The sequence below is a fragment of the Cercospora beticola genome, chromosome 1 (genome assembly GCF_033473495.1).
Source record: "Cercospora beticola chromosome 1, complete sequence".
Classification (NCBI taxonomy): domain Eukaryota; kingdom Fungi; phylum Ascomycota; class Dothideomycetes; order Mycosphaerellales; family Mycosphaerellaceae; genus Cercospora; species Cercospora beticola.
In genome coordinates this window covers 5,341,740-5,365,018 of record NC_088935.1, presented here as the reverse complement: position 1 = coordinate 5,365,018, position 23,279 = coordinate 5,341,740, and the positions used below count along the sequence as shown (strand labels likewise).

General features: G+C 52.8%; 11 protein-coding genes across 11 annotated transcripts; 4 read left to right on the top strand and 7 right to left on the bottom strand.

Annotated features, from left to right (window-relative positions):
• Positions 1–11: 11 nt before the first annotated feature.
• SYM1 (Protein required for ethanol metabolism) lies at positions 12–710 on the bottom strand (the record flags this gene model as incomplete). Its single annotated transcript, XM_023594718.1, has 3 exons — positions 12–94; positions 168–637; positions 691–710. 3 exons carry the CDS (start codon positions 708–710, stop codon positions 12–14), a joined length of 573 nt encoding a protein of 190 aa, XP_023459176.1.
• A 619-nt stretch (positions 711–1,329) lies between these two features.
• Positions 1,330–2,685, top strand: RHO25_002129 (uncharacterized protein; the record flags this gene model as incomplete). The annotated part of the gene is made up of 1 exon (XM_023594717.1): positions 1,330–2,685. One exon carries the CDS (start codon positions 1,330–1,332, stop codon positions 2,683–2,685), a length of 1,356 nt encoding a protein of 451 aa, XP_023460309.1.
• Positions 2,686–3,121: 436 nt separating this feature from the next.
• Positions 3,122–4,728, bottom strand: RHO25_002128 (uncharacterized protein; the record flags this gene model as incomplete). Its single annotated transcript, XM_023594716.2, has 4 exons — positions 3,122–4,241; positions 4,291–4,378; positions 4,438–4,606; positions 4,663–4,728. The coding sequence occupies 4 exons, from the start codon at positions 4,726–4,728 to the stop codon at positions 3,122–3,124; spliced, it is 1,443 nt and encodes a 480-aa protein (XP_023460310.1).
• Positions 4,729–4,988: 260 nt separating this feature from the next.
• Positions 4,989–5,933, bottom strand: RHO25_002127 (uncharacterized protein; the record flags this gene model as incomplete). Its single annotated transcript, XM_023594715.2, has 2 exons — positions 4,989–5,487; positions 5,539–5,933. The coding sequence occupies 2 exons, from the start codon at positions 5,931–5,933 to the stop codon at positions 4,989–4,991; spliced, it is 894 nt and encodes a 297-aa protein (XP_023460305.1).
• A 269-nt stretch (positions 5,934–6,202) lies between these two features.
• On the bottom strand, positions 6,203–7,234 carry RHO25_002126 (uncharacterized protein; the record flags this gene model as incomplete). Its single annotated transcript, XM_023594714.2, has 1 exon — positions 6,203–7,234. The coding sequence occupies one exon, from the start codon at positions 7,232–7,234 to the stop codon at positions 6,203–6,205; it is 1,032 nt and encodes a 343-aa protein (XP_023460306.1).
• Positions 7,235–7,976: 742 nt separating this feature from the next.
• Positions 7,977–10,094, top strand: RHO25_002125 (uncharacterized protein; the record flags this gene model as incomplete). The annotated part of the gene is made up of 1 exon (XM_023594713.2): positions 7,977–10,094. The coding sequence occupies one exon, from the start codon at positions 7,977–7,979 to the stop codon at positions 10,092–10,094; it is 2,118 nt and encodes a 705-aa protein (XP_023460307.1).
• A 433-nt stretch (positions 10,095–10,527) lies between these two features.
• RHO25_002124 (uncharacterized protein) lies at positions 10,528–11,134 on the bottom strand (the record flags this gene model as incomplete). The annotated part of the gene is made up of 2 exons (XM_023594712.2): positions 10,528–10,981; positions 11,052–11,134. 2 exons carry the CDS (start codon positions 11,132–11,134, stop codon positions 10,528–10,530), a joined length of 537 nt encoding a protein of 178 aa, XP_023460308.1.
• Positions 11,135–12,380: 1,246 nt separating this feature from the next.
• RHO25_002123 (uncharacterized protein) lies at positions 12,381–13,865 on the bottom strand (the record flags this gene model as incomplete). The annotated part of the gene is made up of 2 exons (XM_023594711.2): positions 12,381–13,688; positions 13,749–13,865. The coding sequence occupies 2 exons, from the start codon at positions 13,863–13,865 to the stop codon at positions 12,381–12,383; spliced, it is 1,425 nt and encodes a 474-aa protein (XP_023460301.2).
• A 614-nt stretch (positions 13,866–14,479) lies between these two features.
• RHO25_002122 (uncharacterized protein) lies at positions 14,480–15,017 on the top strand (the record flags this gene model as incomplete). Its single annotated transcript, XM_065602178.1, has 2 exons — positions 14,480–14,903; positions 14,962–15,017. The coding sequence occupies 2 exons, from the start codon at positions 14,480–14,482 to the stop codon at positions 15,015–15,017; spliced, it is 480 nt and encodes a 159-aa protein (XP_065458250.1).
• Positions 15,018–15,116: 99 nt separating this feature from the next.
• On the top strand, positions 15,117–18,797 carry RHO25_002121 (uncharacterized protein; the record flags this gene model as incomplete). Its single annotated transcript, XM_023594708.2, has 1 exon — positions 15,117–18,797. One exon carries the CDS (start codon positions 15,117–15,119, stop codon positions 18,795–18,797), a length of 3,681 nt encoding a protein of 1,226 aa, XP_023460304.2.
• Positions 18,798–19,757: 960 nt separating this feature from the next.
• Positions 19,758–22,874, bottom strand: RHO25_002120 (uncharacterized protein; the record flags this gene model as incomplete). The annotated part of the gene is made up of 1 exon (XM_023594707.2): positions 19,758–22,874. One exon carries the CDS (start codon positions 22,872–22,874, stop codon positions 19,758–19,760), a length of 3,117 nt encoding a protein of 1,038 aa, XP_023459453.1.
• Positions 22,875–23,279: the final 405 nt, after the last annotated feature.

The window sequence follows — 23,279 nt, the reverse complement described above, 5'->3', positions numbered from 1 at the left end:
CTTGTGCTTGTTTACAAAGGCGGCAACTCGCCACCATCCACATCATGCGCCCCACTAGGTTGGCTGTTGAGGTACGAAAGGTAGCAGTTCCAGCCTGGGAACGAATTCGTCAGTACGGGTCTTTATCTTATCCAAGTCCGACGAAGATTCAATCTGCCATGACTTACCCAAGGAAACAATGTTTACTAGCAACACTCGATGCTCCAGCGGCACAAACTTGAAGTTTGTAAACTGCACCAATGGCCACACCATCCAATTGCTCTTCAGCGCATTGACATACGTCGAATCCAGCTTATCCTTGGGACTCGTGCCCTCCATAATCGCCATACTGCTCAAGAACACAAACAAATTCGTACTAGCGAAAACGGTCTGATCGGTCGCGACTCGTGCGGCGATTTCGAGGTTTGGTTTGCCGGGAATGACGACTTTGCGTTGGAGGAAGCTGAACCATTTCGTTGCGGCGGGGCCGAAGACGAAGCCACCGTAGAGGGCCATGCGGGAGGAACGGGCGAGGTCGTGGTTCGAGAGGCCGCGCTTTTCGACGAGTTGTTGCGCCATTGTGTCGCCTGTTGCGAAAAGGATGGAGGTTGTGATGGATTGGGTTAGGATGGGGCGGGCGGCGAGCTTCGCCTTGTACCTGTTGGTCGCATGGTCAATTGAAGCTATGGGAGGCGTGGTCATAGAGGATACCATCTTAACGCGGCGGCCATTGTGAAGGTGTGCTACTGATAAGCTGGTGTTTCTGGAGCTCTCGAGGTGGAGAGAGCGCGGAGGTGTTCGGTCTGTTGATCAGCGCGTACAGTACGAACGGCTACGCAGCTGATGATGGTGTTCAGGAAGGAGTGATTGAGTAGAAAAGGGTCAGTTGCCGCTTGATACTCGGACTCCGCATTTTGGAAAGATTGTGAATCTCGTGTCTCGAGAGCTCTTTCCTCCTGGCAGGGATTGCGACGTCATAGCGTAGATTGAGTTTGGACCCCGTTTTCCACGCGACTGGAACGCGCCCATCTTCCGTCTGCAGCTGTGATACATCACACTCGGATCATCAATATTTATCTTTTTGCTGCTCTGGACATTGCGCAGAAGAGCTCTCACAAGTCCGAGATATTCACTTGCCATATATGACGATGAATGCGTAGGTGAAAAGGCTCAAGTGATAACATCCCGGGAAACTCCTCTACTCCCTCCCTCCCTTCCGCCATCAGCCCCACCATAGCAAGCCGTTCGTTGACTCTTTCTTACAAACAATACTGACTTGATTTCCTTATCGTCGCAACACACGCTAGACCGCAGTCAATCTCGAGATACGCGAGGGAGAGGATTTGGACGATGGCGACCACCAACGAGAATCCCGAGGGCGTCAGCTCGCTGCTCGACACTGACCTGTACAAGCTGACGATGCAATGCGCCATCCTCAAGTACTTCCCCGACGTGCAAGTGGAATACAAGTTCACGAATCGCACACCCCACATGCGCCTGACACGAGCAGCATATAAGTGGCTTCGAGCACAAATCGATAAACTGGAGAACATCAAAGTGACGGATGACGAGATCGCCTGGTTGCGCAAGACATGTCCATATCTTACACCCGAGTACTTGGACTTCCTTCGAACTTTCTCCCTTGCCCCGAAAGACCAGGTCAAGACTACTTTCACACCGACCAGTGAAGGGAGCGACGATGACTCACAACCCGGCGACGTCAGTCTTGCGGTGGTTGGAGGCTGGAAAGAGACGATCTTGTACGAGATTCCGCTGCTAGCTTTGACATCGGAAGCATATTTCAAGTTCGTCGAGCGGGATTGGACGCATGATGGACAGCTGGACAAGGCGAAGGAAAAGGGGGTACAATTACTCGAGGCAGGATGTGTCTTCAGCGAGTTCGGCAGCAGACGTCGAAGAGATTACAAAACGCACGATCTTGTAATTCAAGGTCTACTGGCAGCTAGGAAAGAAGCAGAGGGCAAGGACTGGAAGGGCATATTGACAGGCACATCCAACGTCCACCTGGCTATGCGGTACGGGCTGAATCCTGTCGGAACGGTGGCTCACGAATGGTTCATGGGCATTGCTGCTGTGACGCAAGACTACGCAAATGCGAACGAGCAGGCACTGCAATACTGGACAGGCACATTTGGGCGTGGTGTGCTGGCCATTGCTCTGACAGACACCTTCGGCACTCCAACCTTCCTCCGAGCATTTTCCAAGCCCGCTCCCTCGAGTGGCCACACCTCAGATGCCGAGAAGGGCAATCCGTCTTACGCCGAGATCTTCACCGGAGTGCGACAGGACTCAGGCGACCCGCTTGAATTCATTCAATTGATGCGCAAGTTCTATGACACGCAAGGCATCAAGGAGAAGAAGACGATCGTCTTCTCCGACAGCTTAAATGTGGAGAAGGCGATTCAGTACAAGCATGCAACTGAAAAGGTGGGACTCACTGCGTCGTTTGGCGTAGGTACGTTCTTCACGAATGACTTCTGGGATACCAAGGCGAACAAGAAGAGTGTACCTTTGAACATCGTCATCAAAGTCAGCAAGGCGAACGGGAACGATGCTATCAAGCTTTCTGATGATATTGGCAAGAACATGGGCGACGATAAGCTTGTCAAGTCAGTCAAGGAGCAAGTGGGCTACGAGGATAAGTCTTGGTCAGGAGGTGATGAGGCTCATCGATGGGACAAGTGAAGAACGGATGCCGACTCTTAGGGCCGGCGAAGACGGACATCTCACTCTGGGCACTTCTTGGCAGGACAGGAGAAGGCGTAATCTATACGGACAGAGGAATGGCATGCAGTGATGCGAAAGCACCATGACACGTCGGGAGCGATATAAACGGTGAAAGCGAGGAGCGAGCGATTCGATTTGAGCGCGGGCCGATGGCTTCGTCACTCGCTTGCGGGACAAGGGAGTGTGTTTACATAAAGACGAAGAAATGAGTATAGAGAAGAGCTAGTACACTGTATGCTCTTGCGCGACGATACCAATGCAATTCTGTTGAGTACAGGCACTTCAGTCACTTCTCAATAGCGAGTCCTGTTGGGAAAACGTTCCTGCGATCGGTTTCTAACCCGCTTGCTCATTCTCTCGCGTCTGTCTGAGACCTTCACGCAGAAATTTTCAATCATACTGACCACACGATCAACTTCCTGTCGAACCCTCCCGAAACCACAATTTCCCTCTCCTTCCCTTCCTCCCCTCTCACCATCCCCGCCCACAAACACCTCACCTTACTCCCCGGCTCATGTCCGCCTTCTCGCAATGTACTAACCACTTTGCCCGTCGTCGCTTCAATCCCTCGAACTGCTCCATCATCTCCATTAACCCAAACACCACTTCCATCAGGTCTCCAAGCCACCGCAGGAGTCGAGTAAGCAGTTTGAGGAGCCATTGTCGTAGAATGGATTTGAATTGCAGCGAATTCTCGTTCTGCAATGACGAGTTGACGACGGGCTTGAGAAGCTTGGGTTTCTTGTTGTTGGCCTTGAAGGGTTCCATCTTCGGGGTTGAGGGTGAGGTTTTCGTCTAAGAGAGAAGTGCGCAGGGCAGTGGGTGCGGGTCTCTCCGGTTCGGGGTCCCAAGATGGGAAGAGGAGTCGAACAATGAGGAGTTTCATATGTGGGATCGAACTTGTGCCTACTGCGAGGAGAGTTTCGTCGGTTGGGCAGATTTCTAATGCCGAGGGGGTGAATGCTACCCAGGCGTTGGAGTGGGGTGCGAGGTTTTGTTGGCCTAGGAGGCGGGGTATGGGTGTTTCGACTGTGTAGTAGAAAATGTTGTTGGAGTCTGTTCGGCTGAGGATGAGGACTGGTTCATTGTTTGTAGGGTGGCGGGCGAAGATAATTGCTTCGGGTTTGGTTTGGAGGGGGATTGTGGCGAATGGTTCGGGGAGGGATGGAGATAGGGTGTCGTCGCTGGATGTGATGTTGTAGAGTATGACTTTGTTGTCCCAGCCCGCTGTTGCGATGATCGTCTCGTTGCGCAGATTGTTGGTGAAGGTGGCGATTTTGACGATGTACTTGTTGTGGTCGCGGCGCTGTGACATGGTCTTGCCTGATAATGTGCTAAGGTGGAGTTGACCTGACATGGATGCCGAGAGGAAGGAATTGCGGAACAATTTGCGGGTCGATAATGCAGGTGCATCGTGAATGCTGGAAAGTGAGGTCTGCAAAGTATTGTTGCTGGCGTTGAGCAGGCTTATCCTCTTGTCCGCGGTGGTCGCGAGCAGGACCTGTTGAGTGTTTCTGCGGGTCATCAGTGGGAGTGTTGTTGCATCAAATCGCGTCAACTGACCCATCGTCATCAACGAAATCCTCAACATTGGCGCTCAAAATGTTTGACGTCGATGGCAGGACATCGATCTCCTTCGCATTTGCGGGGACTGCGTAGCAAAGGACAGAGTCAGAGCGTATCTTTCACAAAACTTCGTCTGCCACTTACAAGGCTTTCTCCAGCCTGTGTTGTCATCTTCGACGCCTAACTTCTCAAACTTGACAGCAATATCGAAATTCTTCTTTTCTTCAAGTAACGTCTCCAGGTCCAAGTCGCCTCTAGTCACGTTCCCTGCATCATAAGGAAGGCCAGCCTCTGTGATGAAAGCCTCGTATGTCTGGAATCACTTAGCATCTGGTCAGCTGAGCCATTTCCGAGAGACCAGGCACTTACTTGAGTGTAGTTGTTGCTCTTGAGGTAACGAGCTACAATCAAAGCTGGGGAATCTGCGGATGGCATGTTGTCGATGCGTTGTGTTCAGTACAAGGAATTCGACTTGCTGGTCACGCTACCTGTTTGCAAGCGGCTTATCGATCCTAGATGCAAGCTAAGCCCGATTCGTTCTATGTCAGCCAAAGCTCTCTGGTACAGTATCACTCTTGGATTTGTTGATAGCCGGATAGATTTTCGTAACCTGTTTTTGTGTTGTGCACTGAACTAAGATGACTACCTTCTTGTGTAGGCGTTCCTACATTTCTCTAGACTGAGACGCTGCTTAGCTAGAATAGCGCTAATGTAGCACGAGATGGCCGCAGCAGGTCTGCCGCTACGTAGTATTGATTCTCTTGGGCAATTTCAAATGCCAAACGTCCACAAGTATCAGTCGCATGGATATCCGCGCCACGTTCAAGTAACAGTAGTATAACGTCCACGTGTCCGGCAGCCGCGGCGGCGTGCAATGGGGTTCCCAGCCCAAAGGGTTCTCGCTGGATGAAAGAATCTTCATCATTTTGGTACATAATAGCATTGATCGTGGCTCCTTTCTGTAGGAGAAATTTCAAGACAGCCGTTCGATCATCCTTCTGGCGCGACGCGGCCCAGTGCACGAGCTGCCCACGATGTACGTCACCTCCCTGCGCAAAGAGCGACTCGATGACAGGTATTGAACCCGTGTGGACAGCAATCGAGAGAGGTGTCTTGTCAATCCCACAGCGAGCATTTGGGTCCGCATTTCTGGATAAGAACCATCTGGTTAATTCTAAGTCCTCTGTGGCATAGCTACACTAGAGGTAAGCTTAGGTATGCAAAAGTAGGTGCAGTCCTGCTTACGCCATTGCCGGAGGATCGTACCACCCCAATTTGGCATTAATAGGCCATCCGTGCTCAAGTAGCAGGCTAATGACCGACCTGGACCGGGACAGCGTCGCCGCTCTCACATCTTCCGCCACAACGTGAACACCTTCGGAAAGCAGGTATGCAGCCATTTTCTCGTCCCTACGCTCGATGGCGATCTGTAAAGCGTTTCCAGGCCTTGCGAGAATCCTTGGGCTTGCATTAGTATAGCGAAGTGTGGTGAATGCTTCGAAGGCGGCGGCACGATCGCCCTGCGCAGCTGCTTCGCTGAGGTCGGCAAGGAGCTGCAGATGGTGCGGGCTCACATCATTGGTATTCGTAAAGGCGTTTCCGTCAACAGCATCGAAATCGAGTGAGTCCAGGCTGTCCATGACAGGATTCCGAGGTTACAAGATCAGACAGCGACGGGAAAGAGTAACAGTTCCATCAGCGCGAGATGAAGACTGACTAAGCAAGGCTAATTTAAGGTAAACTCGCTTAATGACGCTGGCTCCGCAGCGCTGCTCCAGGTCCAGGGCGCCTGCAAGGTGGAAGCGCCTCACAACTTGCGCTAACGTTAGGAGCATTTCATTGACTGCATAGAGAAATCGACCGCGTAGGCAGGGCCTAATCCTTCTCAAACCGCATGATGGATGCATGATTAATTGAGATAGACAGATGCCTGCTCTTCTGTCAGGCGTAGCTGTTGCGCAAGTGGTTTCTTGAGCTGCGCAACAGCAGTTCCTGCTGGAATTCCCTGCGCAACGAGACGGTCACGCGCAGCTCGTGCATGCTGGATCATGCTCGTGGCGTAGTCGTTCCACTGTTTACTGCTTTGCTGCCGGCTTTGTCGCTCGGTAGCTGGCTGCTCTGTCGCAGCCTGTGGCAGATAATTACTTGCTTTGTCTTCGGTAATTTGCAACTCCTTTGCAAGCGCCCCCCTCACCTGTGCAAGGACATCAGTTTGGTTTCCTCCTTGCGCTATCATGTGAGACATTGCGGCTCTCGCGCTCTCAATTCTCTCTGAGGCGTACGTGTTCCAGTCTTGTGTGCTCTGCTGCCCACTTGACTGGCCTTGAAGTGGTCTCTTTCCCTTCCCAGCGATCGAAGTCTGCTCCGGTCTCTCGTTTTGCTGTTCATTCTTCGATGCCGTCCTACTGCTCTCAGCAGCATTGCCTGATTCCGTCTCCCAAAGAATTTCGTTGACATACATCTGTGGCTTCTGGCCAGGAGCGCAATGGATTATCAACGACGTCTCGCCAGTCGGACGGTCTTCGGTTGCCTCTCGTACGCGATACTCTTTGTACTTGAAGGGCAGTTGAAGTCGGTCCAAGACCTTTTTGACAACATTGACCTGGTCCGGAAGCGCGACTGACCCGTTGTAAATAGCAGCCAGGACAACGCTGCCGGGTTCGAGGAACAAGCCTTTAGCGCGTCCCGTGTTGTAGATCTTTATGATCTCTTGCATGTGATCTATCACGTTCTGGTCACCGCTCCTGTTCTTCCTCGACGGGCCAATGTGAGCTAGGATACCAGCGCGCTCGGAAGTAATCGCAACAGCAGTGCATGAGTTCAGGCCTTGGGTGTACAAGTATTGTTTGCCAGAGGACCACTCAACAGATGCAACTGCATTCATCTGCACTTCTTCGGCGACTGGTCCCTTGTCGCGGACATGGCGCAGGGTGACAGTCATTTCGGCTGATTCTTGTGCTCGATGTGGGATCGGAACAGTGGTAAATACCGCTTTAGCTGGAATAGTCTCCGCACCGATTGGTTCAAGGCCAAGGTGATATTAGGGCGGCGGCGTCGGTGAGCAAGATCAAAAATGTGAGCCTCACCGAGAGTCCGTGGAGAAGAGAGAGCCCTTATACCGACTGACATCAGTCAGCGAAGACTAGACATGCTCGTTGCGACATGCCGCAGTCTAGACAGCACCGCCAATGGCAGTGAAGCTGTAGCGCCGATTTCAGATTTCCCTGGAGCCTTGCCAGCATGCGGGCGGTAGATTCATTCTTCTCGGCGGCAAGCAGATTCGTTGGGATTGGTATGTCGCGTGGTCTGAGAGACTACTGTAGCATTGTAGCATGTTCATGCATGTTGCCCCTCCGGTGTGGGCGTCGTGCCTTGTCGTGCACTGTTCACGATTTCGCGCCGCAACGCTGCTCTAGCAGTAGGGACCTATCATGTCTCTCCAATAAAAGGCCGCGGGAGGAGATTCAGGTGCCTGTAAATTCGAGCCATCGTCTAGTAGCATACTCAAGTTGTAGAACAAATTTTGTACATTTTTGCTGTTCGTGTTCCGCCGCAGTGCGCGCTAGCCGACTTCCCAGCCAACCATCTGTTTGTTTGGCGACAACTCAACTTTGGAACATATCAGTACATCGCATTTCGCATCGCCATGGAGTAGCTTGGGCATACAAAACATACTATTCAGCATGTCTAGACCCGAGGAGCATAGTTTCGAGGAGCGAAAGCGAAAGCGGCCCAGCCAGGAAAACAGCTTCGAGGAGGAAATCGCCTGGACGACAGCAAGATGTAACAGACTGCTCAGGACCATCAATTCCCGGATAGAAGCTATTCGACAATTGTTGCGACCGGATATTCGAGCACCGGAGCCAGCACGGAAGCCTCATACGAAGTCCAGGAAGCAGAAACCAGAATCTTTCACTGATCCAGCATGGTTACCCACTGGAGCGAAGAAGCCGCGGACTCGGACATATGCAGGCAGCAGAAAGGCTAAGGTCTCGCGACCAGTGCGCGGCACGGAAGCGAACGGCAATGGGAGAGGCCATAGAATATCTCTTCCGAGTCCATTTTTGAAGCGTGTCCAGAACTTTGACGGCAACCGCATTCCTTCCAGTCCCCTGCAAGCAGACATACCGGACCAGACTCGACAGCGGAAATCTTTCAGACTGCCAGTCAAAATAGATGATCCTGTGGAGAAAGCCGAAGCTGCCCTACGTACTGCTTTCCAATCATTTCTGAGCATCACACGGGCACCGGAGCCAGTGCCCAGGCAGGGAGCAGGAAGTCTCTTGCAGACTTGTCTCCGCAAGGTGCCAGAATACATAGAATCCCAGGATGAGGCAGCTGGAGAAGATACGCGAAGTGCTACTCTGGAAGAAGTGTGGTCATTCTTTGATGAACTGCTCGAGATCAAGGGGTCCAGCTGGCAAGGTCTCCGCGAAGTCGTGCGAAGTCAAGGCCTGAATGCTATTCGATGGGCTATCTTCGATGGAGTGTTGAGCGATGATTGTGTGGAACATCTCGTGAATGATTGCACTCGGCAAGGAGCACATGCGGAGGTCGAAGCATTGCTGGATGATTTTTACCAACGAAGTGAGGTCGTGACGCCTATCAAGATCTCTCTCGTGTGTGGTATGGGCCATACAAAGAGCATGCGGTTTCGCATCTGGGGCCGGTACATTGAGCAAGTCCCTGGCAGAGCTCTGGCGCTGATGATTGCACATCCTGGCCTGTGGAACACAATCCTCCATTCGATTGTTGAAGGAGCACAAGACGACGCACTCAAATTCCTTCAAGTGTGCACCGAAAATCATGCTTGGAGCCTCAGCATATCACACTCGCATGATGCCAAGAGCGATCACATGATGAAGAATCTGGATGAAGTTGCCACCAAACTATTGGTCATAGCAATATCGAGTCTGGAATTGAATGGGAAAGAACATGGGCAGCTTCTGCGCGATGACATGTATCGACTTGCCGTGAGCCTCATACTTCGGGGAGATGCTCGGACAGTAAGATTGGGCACTTCTTTCATATTGGGATCTATCGTTCTGACTGCGATCAGTCACGGGCTCCAGCATGGAACTGGCGATCATGCTCTGCTTAAGCTCTATGATCATCCGACACGAGACTTCACCCACAAACGCAAATTGGTGAGGCGCGAACAGGAATTTGCTGCCTTGGTCGCCGCAGATCTTGTCTCTCTACAAGTGAATGAAGGACTCAATGTTGTAGATGCAGTCCTCCTTCACATAAGAAAATACAGTGAACAGCACCCTCACACAGCTACAACTGCTGTACTTCGCCAGATAGCGATGGAACTCCTCACAGGCCTCCGTATCGAGAATGAGAACGTGGACAACGACCTCGATCATAGCATGTACACGTACATGACGCGAGAGAGACGACAGCCAGACTCACTGCAAACACCACGAGCAAAATCGCCGCGCTTCGGATGGGATGGCAATCTCTGCGACTGGGTCTGGAGAACTCCGTTCACTCAGCAGGAGGAGGAATGCGTCGTCCAAAGTCCTGGACTCGAAGCTTTGTTGTGCAGGGGAAAGGAAAATCTTGAGCCGGAAACTCCTGATGTGCTGGCGAAATCTGTCGTCAAAGTCGATCGTCCACGAGTAGCATTCGTGCCGATCGATCAACCGGACCGCTCGCCTCTGAGTAGTCGTTCGAGGACGGGTAGTCCGCAGGTTATTGTCGCGAGACCTGTCAAGCGGAGGAAGTCGGGTAGGCTGGAGCGGAAGAGGAGTGAAGTTATGCAGGAGGATTGGAGTGAGGATGAGTTAGCTGTCTAGCCGGAGTAGATATTCGACTTGGACTGTCGGATTCACTGGATACTTGGATGTTCGCGTCGAGATTACCGTCGTGTGCTGTTACTATGATGTGCCCCAGAGATTGTTGAAATGTATGAGCTAGACTTTCTTGACGGGTTGTGTCGGACGCGAAGAAATACAAATCCGGTGCCTGCACATTAAGGTATAAAACTCCATGCTCCACGCTATGATGCTATTTGTGTTCGATCAGTACCAACAATTCTGTGAGTGGTGTGTTTGGCCTTCACATGTATTGAGGTGGAGATCAATCCCGAAGAACGAACCCTGCTTTCACACGTTCTTCCGTGCATGCGCCAACACTGCCGACTCCCCCGTCCCAAGTCCATCAGTAGACTGCACATGGCTTTCCCCACGCTTTCTTATCTGGTTTCTGCTCTGCGTACTCTGCTAGCACTCAAATCCACAACCCCCTCCTCCCCTCCAACTCATCCGCCTGCTTCCTCAACGCCTCAACCCGAAACGCCTTCATCGCATTCTGAATCCTCTCCCTCCTCTCCTCATCCTTCAACAGCTTCCCCTTCGCACTCAGACTCCCCGTCAAAAGTCCCGTCTCACCTCCAAGAAAAATCCCACCAAGCCCAAGGAACCCGAACGTCGCGAAATCGCCTAATCGGCTGGGTTTTACGAGAGGTGTGAGATCTGGTAGAGTCTCTTCTCGTCCATCAGCGAAGCGGACGTGGGTTGGCTTTTCGGTGGTTTTGAAGGCGCGGAAGAGGCGAGCGCGGGAGGAGCGGATGCGGTAGGCTAGGGCGAGGGAGAGGGTTAGGCCTATGGCTGAGCCGATGGAGGTGTAGAGGGATACGGTGGAGGCGGCGGATTTGATTGCTTCGCGGTCGGAGGAGGTGAGGCTTGAGGGAGAAGGATGTTAGGTTCGGTGTTGAGTAGGTTTGGTGGGAGCTTCGGGAGGAGGTATCTTACTCGTGTTGGTAGTGCTTTTCTGCGAGCTCATTGAGGTCTGGTCCAAGACCTTTGCGGAAGAGAGCTATTGAGTCGGAAGACATCTTTTCTGGTTTTGTTCTTCGTATTCTTTCGCTCTGTCTTCACTCTTTCCGGCAATCTGGTCGCGTGCTCGGGTATGTCCTCTGTGGACGAACACCGCCTTCCTGCTCGCGTGCTCTTGTATACTCCAGATTATCAAGCGAGGCAATAGCAATCAACGTATCTTCGTCCGAGAGCAAACAACAAATTTGAGAAGAAAGATTCAGCACGAGAGACAGGACCTACCAGTGCGTCTCTCGGTACGTAACGCAATGCCATGGCACATGCACAGCCAGCTTCCTACTAGCTCATTCTCATCGTCATGGGAGTGCCGAGAGCTACCTGTGCTACGGAGGTACCTACCCCAACTCTATGTCTCCGCAACTCACCTCGCTTATTCCCGTCACTGCCAAAACACATATCACCGAAGCACATATTTGCATGAATGAAGGATAGTTAAAACAAGAATCATCAGCACATATGACATACGCATTGGAGCATATCCCTTCAACTCATGCATTCCAAGTCAAGAATCTATCCCACAATCGTGAGTGTCTCGTTGTCGGACCCCGCATGCCCGCTTAACCAAGAACCGCTGCTTTCCGATCCGTGCACAAGCCAGATAGAGATCTTACCACAACCTGTCGTGCCATACACCTCCGTCTTCGCCCGACTCTTGAGCAGTCGGGTGCATGTCTCGGCATGCGATATGTCTTGGAAGAAATTGCTCGGAAGCCTCCAGGAAGAACTATCATGCGAGCGAAGAAGGGCGAGGGTATTGGTGGCAGAATGAGCGTTGCTTAGCTTCAGCGTATGCTGGCATGCGCTGCGGAGTGTGTCTCGTAGGAGGTATGTGCTTGTTGCTCCTCGGTTCGCAGACAGGTCAGGCCAGGAACATACCCGTAGCCGACATCAGGCCTGCTTGAGTTGGCCATTTCAGCCTTCTGCATTGCACAACACTGTTCCAAGCTATTCTGTGGCCACCGTGAGATACACCTGCTCTCAAGAATGGACGCGTACGACGAATCGCGGGAACAGAACCCCAGTATGAGGAACCGCGTAACGCAAGTAATACCTCAAGCAATACCGAAGGCAAAAGACCATAAACAAGCATAGCGAAAAGGAATGAGACAGAAAGACGGCAGACACGATGGTTTCGAGCCAACACCAGAACTACCTACACTGAGAGTAGTGCAACTCTGATTCGAGGCTAATCTTCCAAACGAATCGTCTCGAGAACGGCCGGCCCCTTCGACACCTGTATGTCGTCTACTCATACAGCTCCTCCTTCTTGATCTCAACGTCTGCATCCTGAGATGGCTCCTCCTTCTTGACTCTGACCCTGGACGGCTTGTCTTCCTTCTCCATCTCAGCTCCGGGGTCCATCTGAGACAGTCGGCGCTTCAGTGGGCGGGAACGAGCTGAAGGTCGCCCATCGCCAGCAGAGGTTTCTTGTTGCGGTGCTGAAGACTGTACCCACTGAGCCTTGGAACTGTCAGGCGCGGTGGAATCCTTCATCGTCCTCTTGTTGGAGCGGACGGGAGTCTGCTCCTCCTCAGAAGAGCTTGATGACGTTGCTTCTTCTGTCGTCGGCGATGAGGGCGATGAAGAAGAGGTTGTGGAGGAATCGCCATCTTCAGTGTCCTGCTCGGCCTCATACCACTGGTGATGCACAGTCTGGGCTGCCAAGTATGGCTGAGTGTAGTGGCCTGGCATTGAGGGCGGCTGGTAGATGTAACCGCCATGTCTATTGCCATAGTATGGGCCGTGGATCGGGTGTGGTGGACCGTAAGAACCGGGAATGCCATTTCCATAGCCAGCGCGACCGGGCCTGTACGATGGAGCATTCGGGTAAGATGATCCCCTCACATATCCACGACCATTTCCATATCCACGGCCTCTTGAGTATCCGCGACCTCTTGAGTATCCACGACCACTCCCGTATGAAGGACCAGGCGCATAGCAAGGATCTGGCGTGTATGATGAACCTGGCGCATAGGGCGTGTAGGAAGCGCCCGGCACATATGAAGGACCCGGGGCATACGAAGGACCGCCCATGTAAGAAGGACCAGTCCTGTAGGAGGAGTCGTGGGTGTAGTACGACGTGGGCGTGCTATATGGACCGGGCATGCTGTAAGAGCCGGGCGTGTAACGCGAACGAACTGTCGCAGGTATCGGTGCCGGCGATGGGTAGCCGAAGCTGAAGTCGAAATTCGGGTTGCCTGGAGCATTTGGAGGAGGCGTCATGCCAGTAGAGTGGGCAATACCGTATGGCACCGGGGCGTCCGACATCTCCGTGCTGTTATCCTCGTAATTCGGAGGCACTGCAAGATATCTGAAGGGGTCATGCACCAGCTCTGGTGGTAGCAACGGAGCTGGGCCATTCGGCAGCAAGCCATAACCTGGTGGCGGCAGGTTCGGTTGCTTTCTAGCCTTCGGTTGACGCAGCTTCGAATCCGGAGCATTGTATGCCTGATCGTAGAGGTGGTACTCGAAAGCCTTGGTGCTTGGCTTGCACTGCGAATGCGGTGTACCATGGTAAACGCAGTTGGAACATCTGCCCTGGGACATGTCGCACTATTGCTAGACGGTCAGGCTGGAGTGTGGACCATGGGCAAGCAAGTGTGAAAGACTCACGTCACCCGCGACTCGCTTCTCGTTGCATAGAGAGCAGCTCTGGCCGGCTCCGATGGATTTGACTTCGCCGATTGTCATATACCGGCCTGGTGGAGCGGCGGCAATGAAGCCGTTCATGGCGGCAGCTGGCACGTTGCTGACGTGGACGCGTTGTCGACTTTCGCATGTGGTCGAGGTTGATGCTGTCAGTGCGTGGAAGGAAGGAAGGCAATGTCCCTGCCTGTACTGCGCGGCCGCTGCAACTAGCGGCGCGCTTCACTTCACCCGTTGATAGAGGTCGCCCGCAGCTGCCCTCATACTTCCCAACAGCTCGATACTTCACAAGACTATCCAGTGCAAAGGCGTCGTCATCAGCCTTTCGACGAAACGCATACCGATTCAACATAGGAGTGACGCCGCCATGACCAAGCACTCTGGACATGGCCAATGACTTGGTGGCAAACATACGGACATCCACTTCACCACGTGCTGTTGACCGGGCGCGTGCATCTAGGGAGATCCTGCTCTTGGTTGTACAGTATGTCCCAGAGCAGTGAAGCAGCTACAAGTTGCGGCAAGGCTGAAGCTACACAGCTGATTCCTCGGCGATCCTTGCAGCTCGGCTTGCCGCTCGCGTGTTCGGGTGTGGCGCATCTCAGCCTTGTCCGAACAACTCACCCCACCTCTTCATTTGCTCCTCCGGCTCCACTCTACCTACTTCCGCCACGTCGAAATCCGGATGGGATCGAGCGATGATGCATCTCCTGAGCTTGGACGAGTATGGCGAGCTTTCGCTGGGAACATACGACGAAGATAAATGTCCACCGTATGCTATCCTATCCCATACCTGGTACGCCGACGAGGACGAAGTCACGTACAATGATGTGATCAATGGCCGGGGCAAGAACAAACCTGGGCGCGATAAGATCATGTTCTGCGGCGAGCAAGCCCAGAAGGATGATTTGAGGCACTTCTGGGTGGACTCCTGCTGCATCGACAAAACCAGTTCAGCAGAACTCAGCGAGTCCCTCAACTGCATGTTTCGCTGGTACCGGAACTCGCGAAAATGCTATGTATACCTGTCCGACGTGGCAATGATGCAAGGCGATAGTCACCCACCAACTTTATACAGCTGGGAGGCTACCTTTCAGCAGTGCCGATGGTTTACTCGTGGCTGTAATGCTTACCCGAAGTGGGGGAAATGGATATATCCACTAACCTTTTCGATGTGTAGGGACTTTGCAAGAACTGCTCGCTCCTAAAGTTGTGGAGTTCTGGTCCAGAGACTGATACATGCTCGGGGACAAGACCACGTTGTCAAATTTGATACACAAAAGAACTGGTATACCACTACCCGCCCTCGGGGGAGCACCGATCTCTAATTTCTCTATGGACGAAAGGTTCCGTTGGGCAGCATCACGAAAGACCAAAAGGATAGAAGATAAAGCTTATTGTCTGCTGGGACTTTTTGAAGTGTATATTCCACCCATCTACGGCGAGGGAGGTCACGCGTTTGAGAGACTCAAAACTGCGATCCGCCAGAAGCTGCGATGCCTTGCGAAGGATTCGAGCACTGCTGATCAGAATGTCAATGAGACGTTGAGCAAGCATCGTCAAACCGTGCTGGACTCCCTGCGCTTTCAGGAGCTGGGCGCACGTCAAGCCATTCTAAAGGATGCCCACAAGAGTACCTGCGAGTGGATTCTGGAGCATCCGGAATATGCCAAATGGAGCCACAGCGATTGTGGGGCATTTTGGATAGTGGGCAAACCGGGCGCTGGCAAGTCAACCCTGATGAAGTTTATATATTCAAAGGCCGACAAGGCGAAATCTGAACACGAGTTTGTATTCGGCTTCTTCTTCAATGCTCGAGGCAACACACTCGAGAGAACGACGAATGGACTGTATCAAGCATTGGCATTCGAGCTTTTGAGTGCCTTCCCCAAGCTGCAGAATGCCCTCGACGGCAAGAGATCTCCCACTGAATGGACCTTACACTCTTTGAAACACCTTCTGTCTAGGATTATACAAAGAATGGGGCCACGCACCCTCAAATTTTTCATTGACGCCCTCGACGAGTGTGACGAGCAAGAAATCAAAGACATGGTCGAACACATGGAAGAGATTGAGGATGATGTCTCGTTAGGCGGTGGTATGCTCTCAATATGTTTCGCTAGTCGCCACTACCCAAGCATTACAATACGTAACGGCGTTCGCCTAAACTTGGACCAGGAAACCGGACACATGAACGACTTGAACATTTACATTGGGCAGCGGCTACAGATGAAGGGAGAAGGCACTCTAGTGCATAAGATCTGTGAAGAAGTGCGAAGAAAATCAAACGGAGTCTTTCTATGGACCGTGCTGGTCGTCGATATTCTCAATAAAGAGATTCGTCGAGGTCGCATGCGCTACATAAAATCAAAGTTGGACGAGATTCCTAGCGGACTCAGTGCCCTGTTCCTGGAGACTTTGGTACGAGACAAGGACGAGATGGAAGAGTTCCACCTCTGCATTCAATGGATCCTATTTGCTCAGAGGCCCCTTCGAATTGACGAGTTCTATTTCGCAATGGATTCCGGGATGCAGAACCACTCATCGGGCGGCGCCGTATGGCAACCAGAGCCTTGGGACCGCGAGAGCGTCACGATAGACCAGATCAAGCGATATGTCCAGACTTCCTCCAAGGGCCTTGCAGAGGTTGTGCCACCAATTCTTCCATGGCGCATGGAGGAGGCTACCGTACAATTCATTCATGAATCTGTCCGAGATTTCTTCCTCAGAGACGGGCATCTTGCGGATCTACTATCGATTTCCCGTGATCAGGCGCGAACTCATAGCCACGAGAAGCTGAAGAATTGTTGTTTGAATTATCTTGCAGCAGACACGTCCGCTGTCAGGGGTGACCATGGTCTTGACCAATATCCTTTCCTGCGCTATGCCAGCATCAACATATTGTACCATGCGAATGAAGCTGCTGACGAGGTGGCGCAAGACCGGCTCTTCGATATGTATCCCAATGAGCATTACATCGACTTTGCCTGGCCCCAGTGGCTCGCGGACGGAGACTCTATGATCCCTGGATCAGCATATCCGCACACATCTAACGTGACTATACTATATCTAGCAGCCGAGCGCAACCTAGTACGGCTTATCGCAATTGCCATAGAGAAAGGATATGATATATGGCACCAGCTCCAACGCGAAGAGTATCAGTATGCCGTCCTTGTCGCCTTCGTCCATGGCCATCGAGATGCCCTGGCGGTCTTGCTGGGCGATCTTCCAGTGGCCTCGGTGGAGGATATAGCCCGGGATCCCGGATTCGGCAAAATGGACCACAAGTATGATTTTGATGACATCCATCGGGGAGTCTTGGTCTGGGCTTCGGAGCGCGGTAACTGGGCACTCGCCGAAAATCTTACCCGAGTAAATGCTCCGAGCAGTATTCTGCTGGGCGACCGCTGGACCGGTATTCGCGGGAAACATGCTATTACTATGTCTTCATACATTGGCAGACTGCAAGTACTGGAGTACTTGCTTGAAAATGTCCCCTGGTTCCACGCCGGCGATGCTTTGATCGCCGCCGTGTGCCAAGATCAAACTGCAGTCGTACAACGCATCCTCGGCCATTGTCACGATCTCAGCGGGAGAGATTTATCTACCAGGAAGATTATATATTATGACTTTCCTGCGTCGTACGGTCGTTCTGTTACCAAAGAATTGAAGGGCACGCTGCTTGCAGGCCTTCGTTTACGTGACCGTGGATGTCGCGACATGAACCCCTGGGAGGACTACACTATCCGCGCCCTGCAACTGGCCATTATCAAGGGCCATCTGCAGGTTGTTCAGCTACTTATCGATCACGGCGTTAACGTTAACTCCAACTGCCGACCAAAATGCTATTCGCTCCAAATCGCTTCGGCCCTGAGGAACACAGCCATAGTTAGACTACTGCTCGACAGCGGCGCTGACATCACAGGCCGAAGTCCGCCCTATGGAAGTGCTCTGCAAGCTGCTTCTGCTACTGGCCAGACAGACACTGTACATCTGCTTCTCGAAAGATGCGCAGATGTGAACGCCACAAGTGCAGAATTTCAGCCCGCTCTTCATTTTGCAGCTTCCGGCGGCCACACAAGAGTCGTGCACGCACTGCTGGATGCAGGTGCAAATATCAATGCCATAAGCCGTAAATCCCACACGACTGCTCTCCACGTGGCTTCTGACTTGGGACACAGAGATGTCGTGCAGACACTACTAGATCGAGGTGCAGATGCGTACGGCGACGAAGAAGTTGGGTGTGCACTTTGGGCTGCCTCTAAGCGAGGCAACACTGCCATTGTAAAACTGCTGCTCGAACGTGGCGACTGTGGGAACGCTACGGCTCCGCAGGATTGGTTATGGCAACATGCTCTCTCCATTGCCGCCAGCTCAGGCCATAGGGACGCGATAGTCTTACTGCTCGATCGAGGTGCGGATGTCAACGCCTACTGTAAAGACGACGGTCTGGCTCTTCATGCTGCTTGTTCGAGTGGCAGTTACAAGACCGTAAAATTGCTACTAGATCGAGGTGCAGACGTCAACGCCTATAACGAAGACGGCGGAACGGCTCTTCACGCTGCTTGTTCGCGAGGCATTTACGAGGTCGTGAAATTACTGCTAGATCGTGGCGCGAACATAAACAACGACAGCGGACCAAAGAATTCTCTCCAAACTGCGTGTACATCATCTCTGGACAACGTCGCAGTAGTGCATCTGCTGATGAGTCGCGGTGCCCGAGGCAATTATCAAAGATGTCTCGTTGAAGTTTCTCGATCAGACCACATGATGAATGTACAGCTTCTCCTGAGCCTTGGTGGGCTCATTCCTGCCCAATGGCTTCGCGAAGCTCTGGAAGCTGCCCCACCGGATCACTCCAAGTTGATGCCGTTGGTGCGGACAACGCCGTCATTGAACGAAATTCTCTTCGAAGCGTTGCGAAATACCAAATCGGCAAAGCAAGACTCGTCTGCGTCGAATGGTGTAGAGGAACGCTCGATGAGCAATTTCGATTACATAGCGCCAACGAACTAACCGTAACTTCAGAAGTAGTTGGGCTACCCACGGTTGCATTGAAGAGTCAGATAGCTTGTTGCGTGGCTGTTGGAGACTCAACCTGTACGCAGAAGCCAACCTCGAAACCGAAAGGTGAAGTGGAGCCAGTACGGCTGGAAACGTTATCAGGGATAGTTTTACATGGGCCCGTGTTGGCATCTGCGGTCTTCTTCAGCACCAAACGAGCCCGAAAATACTCTCTGCATCTTGGAGTGAGGAATCAGCGAACGTTCGCCGAAGATCAAAAAGCATGTAGACCCCTGAAGCTCAGCTTCCGCCCACTGACACCACCAATATGAGCCATGCTACGAGCCAAACCATCTCCTCCACCCCTACTCATGCTACCCACTTTATCCCTAGGTCCTTCGTCTCAGTAGGGCTCATAGAATCGGGCCCTATGCCCTACATCAATTTAGACTTTATCACGAAGGACATATGCATGAGCACCCTCTAGTTGCCGACTAGCATCAGCCAACCACACGGACAAAAGTCTATGATTAGTGATATTCCAGAAGAAGGGAAGGTCCGAAGAGCATTGTTCGGCAGTCGTCTGCTTCATGCATGGATCGAAAGAGATCTGATGCGTGAATGCCAAGATTCTTCCTTGAGTCGCAATGGAGCAGATCCTCTGTTCAGCTTGTCTGTCTCGGTGAGCGAAAACATCCTGTGCCCTGCTCAGTGTTAGCCGCATGAGCTTCTCTGCAGAGAAACTTCTTGTCCGATGTTATTGGTCTTCGAAATGCGGCAGCTAATGGCAGTTAGCATCTTCGCTGAGCGAAACATCACGTGCGAAGAGGAGAAAACGAGGACAGGAACAGAGTAGATGTTTGCCCAATCAGAGCTTCGTGCTAATCCACCAAGCACTTCCTCATACCATATAGCTGTCTTCCCCCGCTTTATATCCCAAGTCATCTATTGATACGCATGCCAAGAGCCCCTCTAAATCTCCTTAACGCGCATCATTTTCCTCTCGCCTCCAATTTCCGTTTCCACCATTTCGATCCCACTCAAGCTCGGGTACCGTTTACTAAAGCTGTCTACATCATTCGGTGACGTAGGAGAAAGCTCTATCAGATTCGAAGGTGCTTGCGCGTTGGACTGCAGTTGAGGCGCACTGCTGCCAGCCGGAGGATAATCCGGTACGCCTTCAAGGTCTTTCGCGAGAAGAGCTGCGAGGCCGCTAGGTTTACTTGGTGGCGTCTTTTCCTGCTCTGGAGATTGTGGAGGTGGCCATTGCACTGGTCCCCCGGTTCGAAGCGCTTTCGGTTTGGGAGGTGCGTTGGGTCTCGACACGACTCTCTGGAGTGGAGCTTGCTCTGCGGGTGCTGAAGCTGGCGGAGGAGTGTAGCTCGGAGTTGGAACCTCGGGTAGCTGTTGCCTCGTCTTTGGGTAAGGATTGTTTGATGTGTTCGGATTGACGCCCGTCGGCTTCTGCGATATGATGGGAGGCTTGAAGCCGCTCTGCAGTGGCTGCTGTACTTGAGCAGGCCGTGGCGGTTGAGGTGGCGGGTCGGACTCAGTATACCGCCCGTATCCTTCAGCTGTTCGTCGCGGAGCAGGTGATTGTCGTCCATCATCGAGCAAGGACTGAACCCTTTGCTGGATAGTGCTCGCTCGGGTCGGTGCTGGTGCGCCGCTTGGCTGCGCCGCAACGCGAGACCTGTACTCCTCTGCAGCTGCAGCTACGCGATTCTCTTCCTCGATCAGCCTCCTGCGTTCAAGCTCTCGTCTGACTTCAGGCGGCAACTCTTCCTCCTCCTCGTGATCCGAGTGTCGACTTGGCGTAGCCTCAGAGCCAGTGATCGGAGACAAGAGCACTGGCTCCTGTTCACGTTCTCGTGCTTCAGGTGTCATGGGACCCTGCTTTTCACTACTCTCGAAGCGCTTGAATGCATCGCCGAAACGGCCAGCAAACATGTTCTTGGCATTGCTGCCGATCTGCCCAAGACTAGACTTCTTCTTGTGATGCCCTTTCGATGATTTTTCGCTCTGCTCAGTGTTGCGCAGGTAATCCATGTCATCATTAATGACTGCTTCCTCCGTCTCAGGCTCGCGCGTCTGCGAAGGCTGTCGACTGTGCCGTCTAATCTCCAAGGAAGGCCGTTTGCGCTGCTGCTCTTGCTCCTTTAAGAAATCCATGTTGGAGCTCACATACATGCTCGAAGGCCTCGATCTGTTGCTCAAAGACTTGGTGCGGCTGATATCATTAGCTTGTGCGAGGTCCTGCGAAGACGGTCGGCCGCCTTCCAGTGATGGCCGAGAAGAGTGTGCGTGATCCGCCTGCACGGTGGCTGTTTGTGATTTTGAACGATGCACTTCTAGCAGTGCTGGACGCTGAGTAGGTGGCAGGCTTGGCTTCAAGGAAGCAGCCACAGCTTGGGCATCTTCTGATGCTCGAGGCTGGCTCGCTGGTCGACTGCTCTCTGGTACTCGCCAGATTGGCCGCGAATTGACATCAGGCATCTTCTTCATAGCAGTAGGTGGAGGGGATGTTCCCACAGCTGTAGACTTGTATGGAGATATATTGCGCATCGGCATTGGATGTTGCAGCGGAGGAGATCGAAGATCGCTCGTTGGGGGCTTGTTCGATGTCCGAACTGGCGAAGGTCTTCGTGTGTTTGTAGCAGAAGTCGCGGGCCGAGCAGCTTGAGTCTTCGATTGCGCTGGCTTCTCTTTTGCACCGAAAACCTCGTCCGCCAATGCATTCGTCACTCTCTCGCTCAGATTGTTCTGAGCTGGCCTCGCGGATGATGTTGTTGTAGGAGGAGATGTGGGTGGGAAGGCAAATTTGCCTCCGTCGTGAGCGATCGCAAACTCGTCCAGACTGGGGAACCGCTTCGACAGCTCGTCCACAGCACCCGCTCGCTCGTCGTAGTTCTTCGAATCCAGTGCCGCAAATGGGTCTCCTTGTGCCGGCCTCGCAGCTGCAGATGCGGTAGAAGCCACAGCCGCAGGTCCTTGCTGAGCGGGCGCAGTCGGCCTGCCTCTTCGCATCGGAGTGATATCTGGCAACTGCTGTACTTGAACCTGCGGCGCCGCTTTCGAGAGCCCAACTGCAGCATTCGACACGGCATCAGGAGATGGCAAAGCCTCATTCCTTCGCACCTCCGACTGTGTCCGATTCGCATAAATATCCTGAACCGGCACCGGCACACCACGCATACTGCAAACCTCCTTCAGCACCTGATAAATATTCGGCCGATTCTTCGGATCCTCCTTCAACATCGAACTAATCAGCTTCTTCAACCTTTCTGAGAACTGCGGATGCGCTGGGAACTTGAAGCTCGCATTCAAGATAGCCATCTGCCCCACCGCCTCAAAAGGCGTCGTGTAGTAGCATAGCTTGTATAACAGCACACCCAGCGCCCAAATATCCGCCTTTTCGTCGATTGGTTGTTTCCTCCACACATCAATCATTTCCGGACTTCGATATTGCATTGTAGTGTGTTTTTGTACATCCTCCTCAATTAACCTCCCCTCCTCCGCTGTCCTTGCCGCAGGTCTTGGAGGAGCTGTACTTCCAAAATCACACAGCTTGTAGACCGGCGTCCCGCTCGGCGATCTTGAAATAAGAACATTCTCCACTTTCAAATCGCGGTGTAGTAAAGGCGGTTTCAGATAATGCATACAAGCCAACCCCTCAGCGCAGTCGCCAAAGATTTTGAGGATCTCGGGTTCTGTGAGACGATGTTGCAATCTCGTGTTCATGAAATCAATCAATCCGCCTCCTTTGCAGTACTCCATAAGTAGGAAAACTTCGTAACCTCCTCCGGGCAGCTGACTAGCATGACTATCGATGTATGTGACAATGTGCTTGTGTCCTTTAAGCTTCTTCATAGTTTCGACTTCGGTGCGCATGTTGGCCAAGTGCTCTTTGTCGGGCACAGCGACACGCTTAAGCACGGCGATTTCATGCTTGTTGTTATCTCGTGGGATTCGGACGACGTAGACGTGGGCGAAGCCGCCTTCGGAGAGGTATTTCTCAATGTAGACTTTGTGGCTGCCGACGGTAACTTTGGTATTGGGGAGGAAGGTGCCCGGTGGTTGGCTCGACATGGTTGCAGTCGAGGCACTACGTGGAGCAGTGGTGGGAGGTGAGAGGTGCTCGAGCTAGGGAGAGGATGCGGGAGTCGGTGTCGAGGCGGCGTCGTAGCTCATGGGAAGGGCGGTGGGTTGGCGTGTGATGCTAGCGACATGGCATGGCGAGGATGATGGTCGGTGTCGGGACACGCAGAGACCTTCAGGCACGCATGATTTGGTACGAGAGCAGCAGATGTCTTGTTCGTTCGGTCAGTCCAATGCCCAGGCGCGTGCCTTGGCCGTCAATCCTGGCCTGACGTCTGTCAAGTCCACCCTGTGGCGCAGCGCCGTCTCGCTCTACGACGCTCTTCCGACATCCACCCCAAGGCACCGAACTATTTTCATCCCACTACTGGACAACTAGCATTTCTAGGCTCCCAT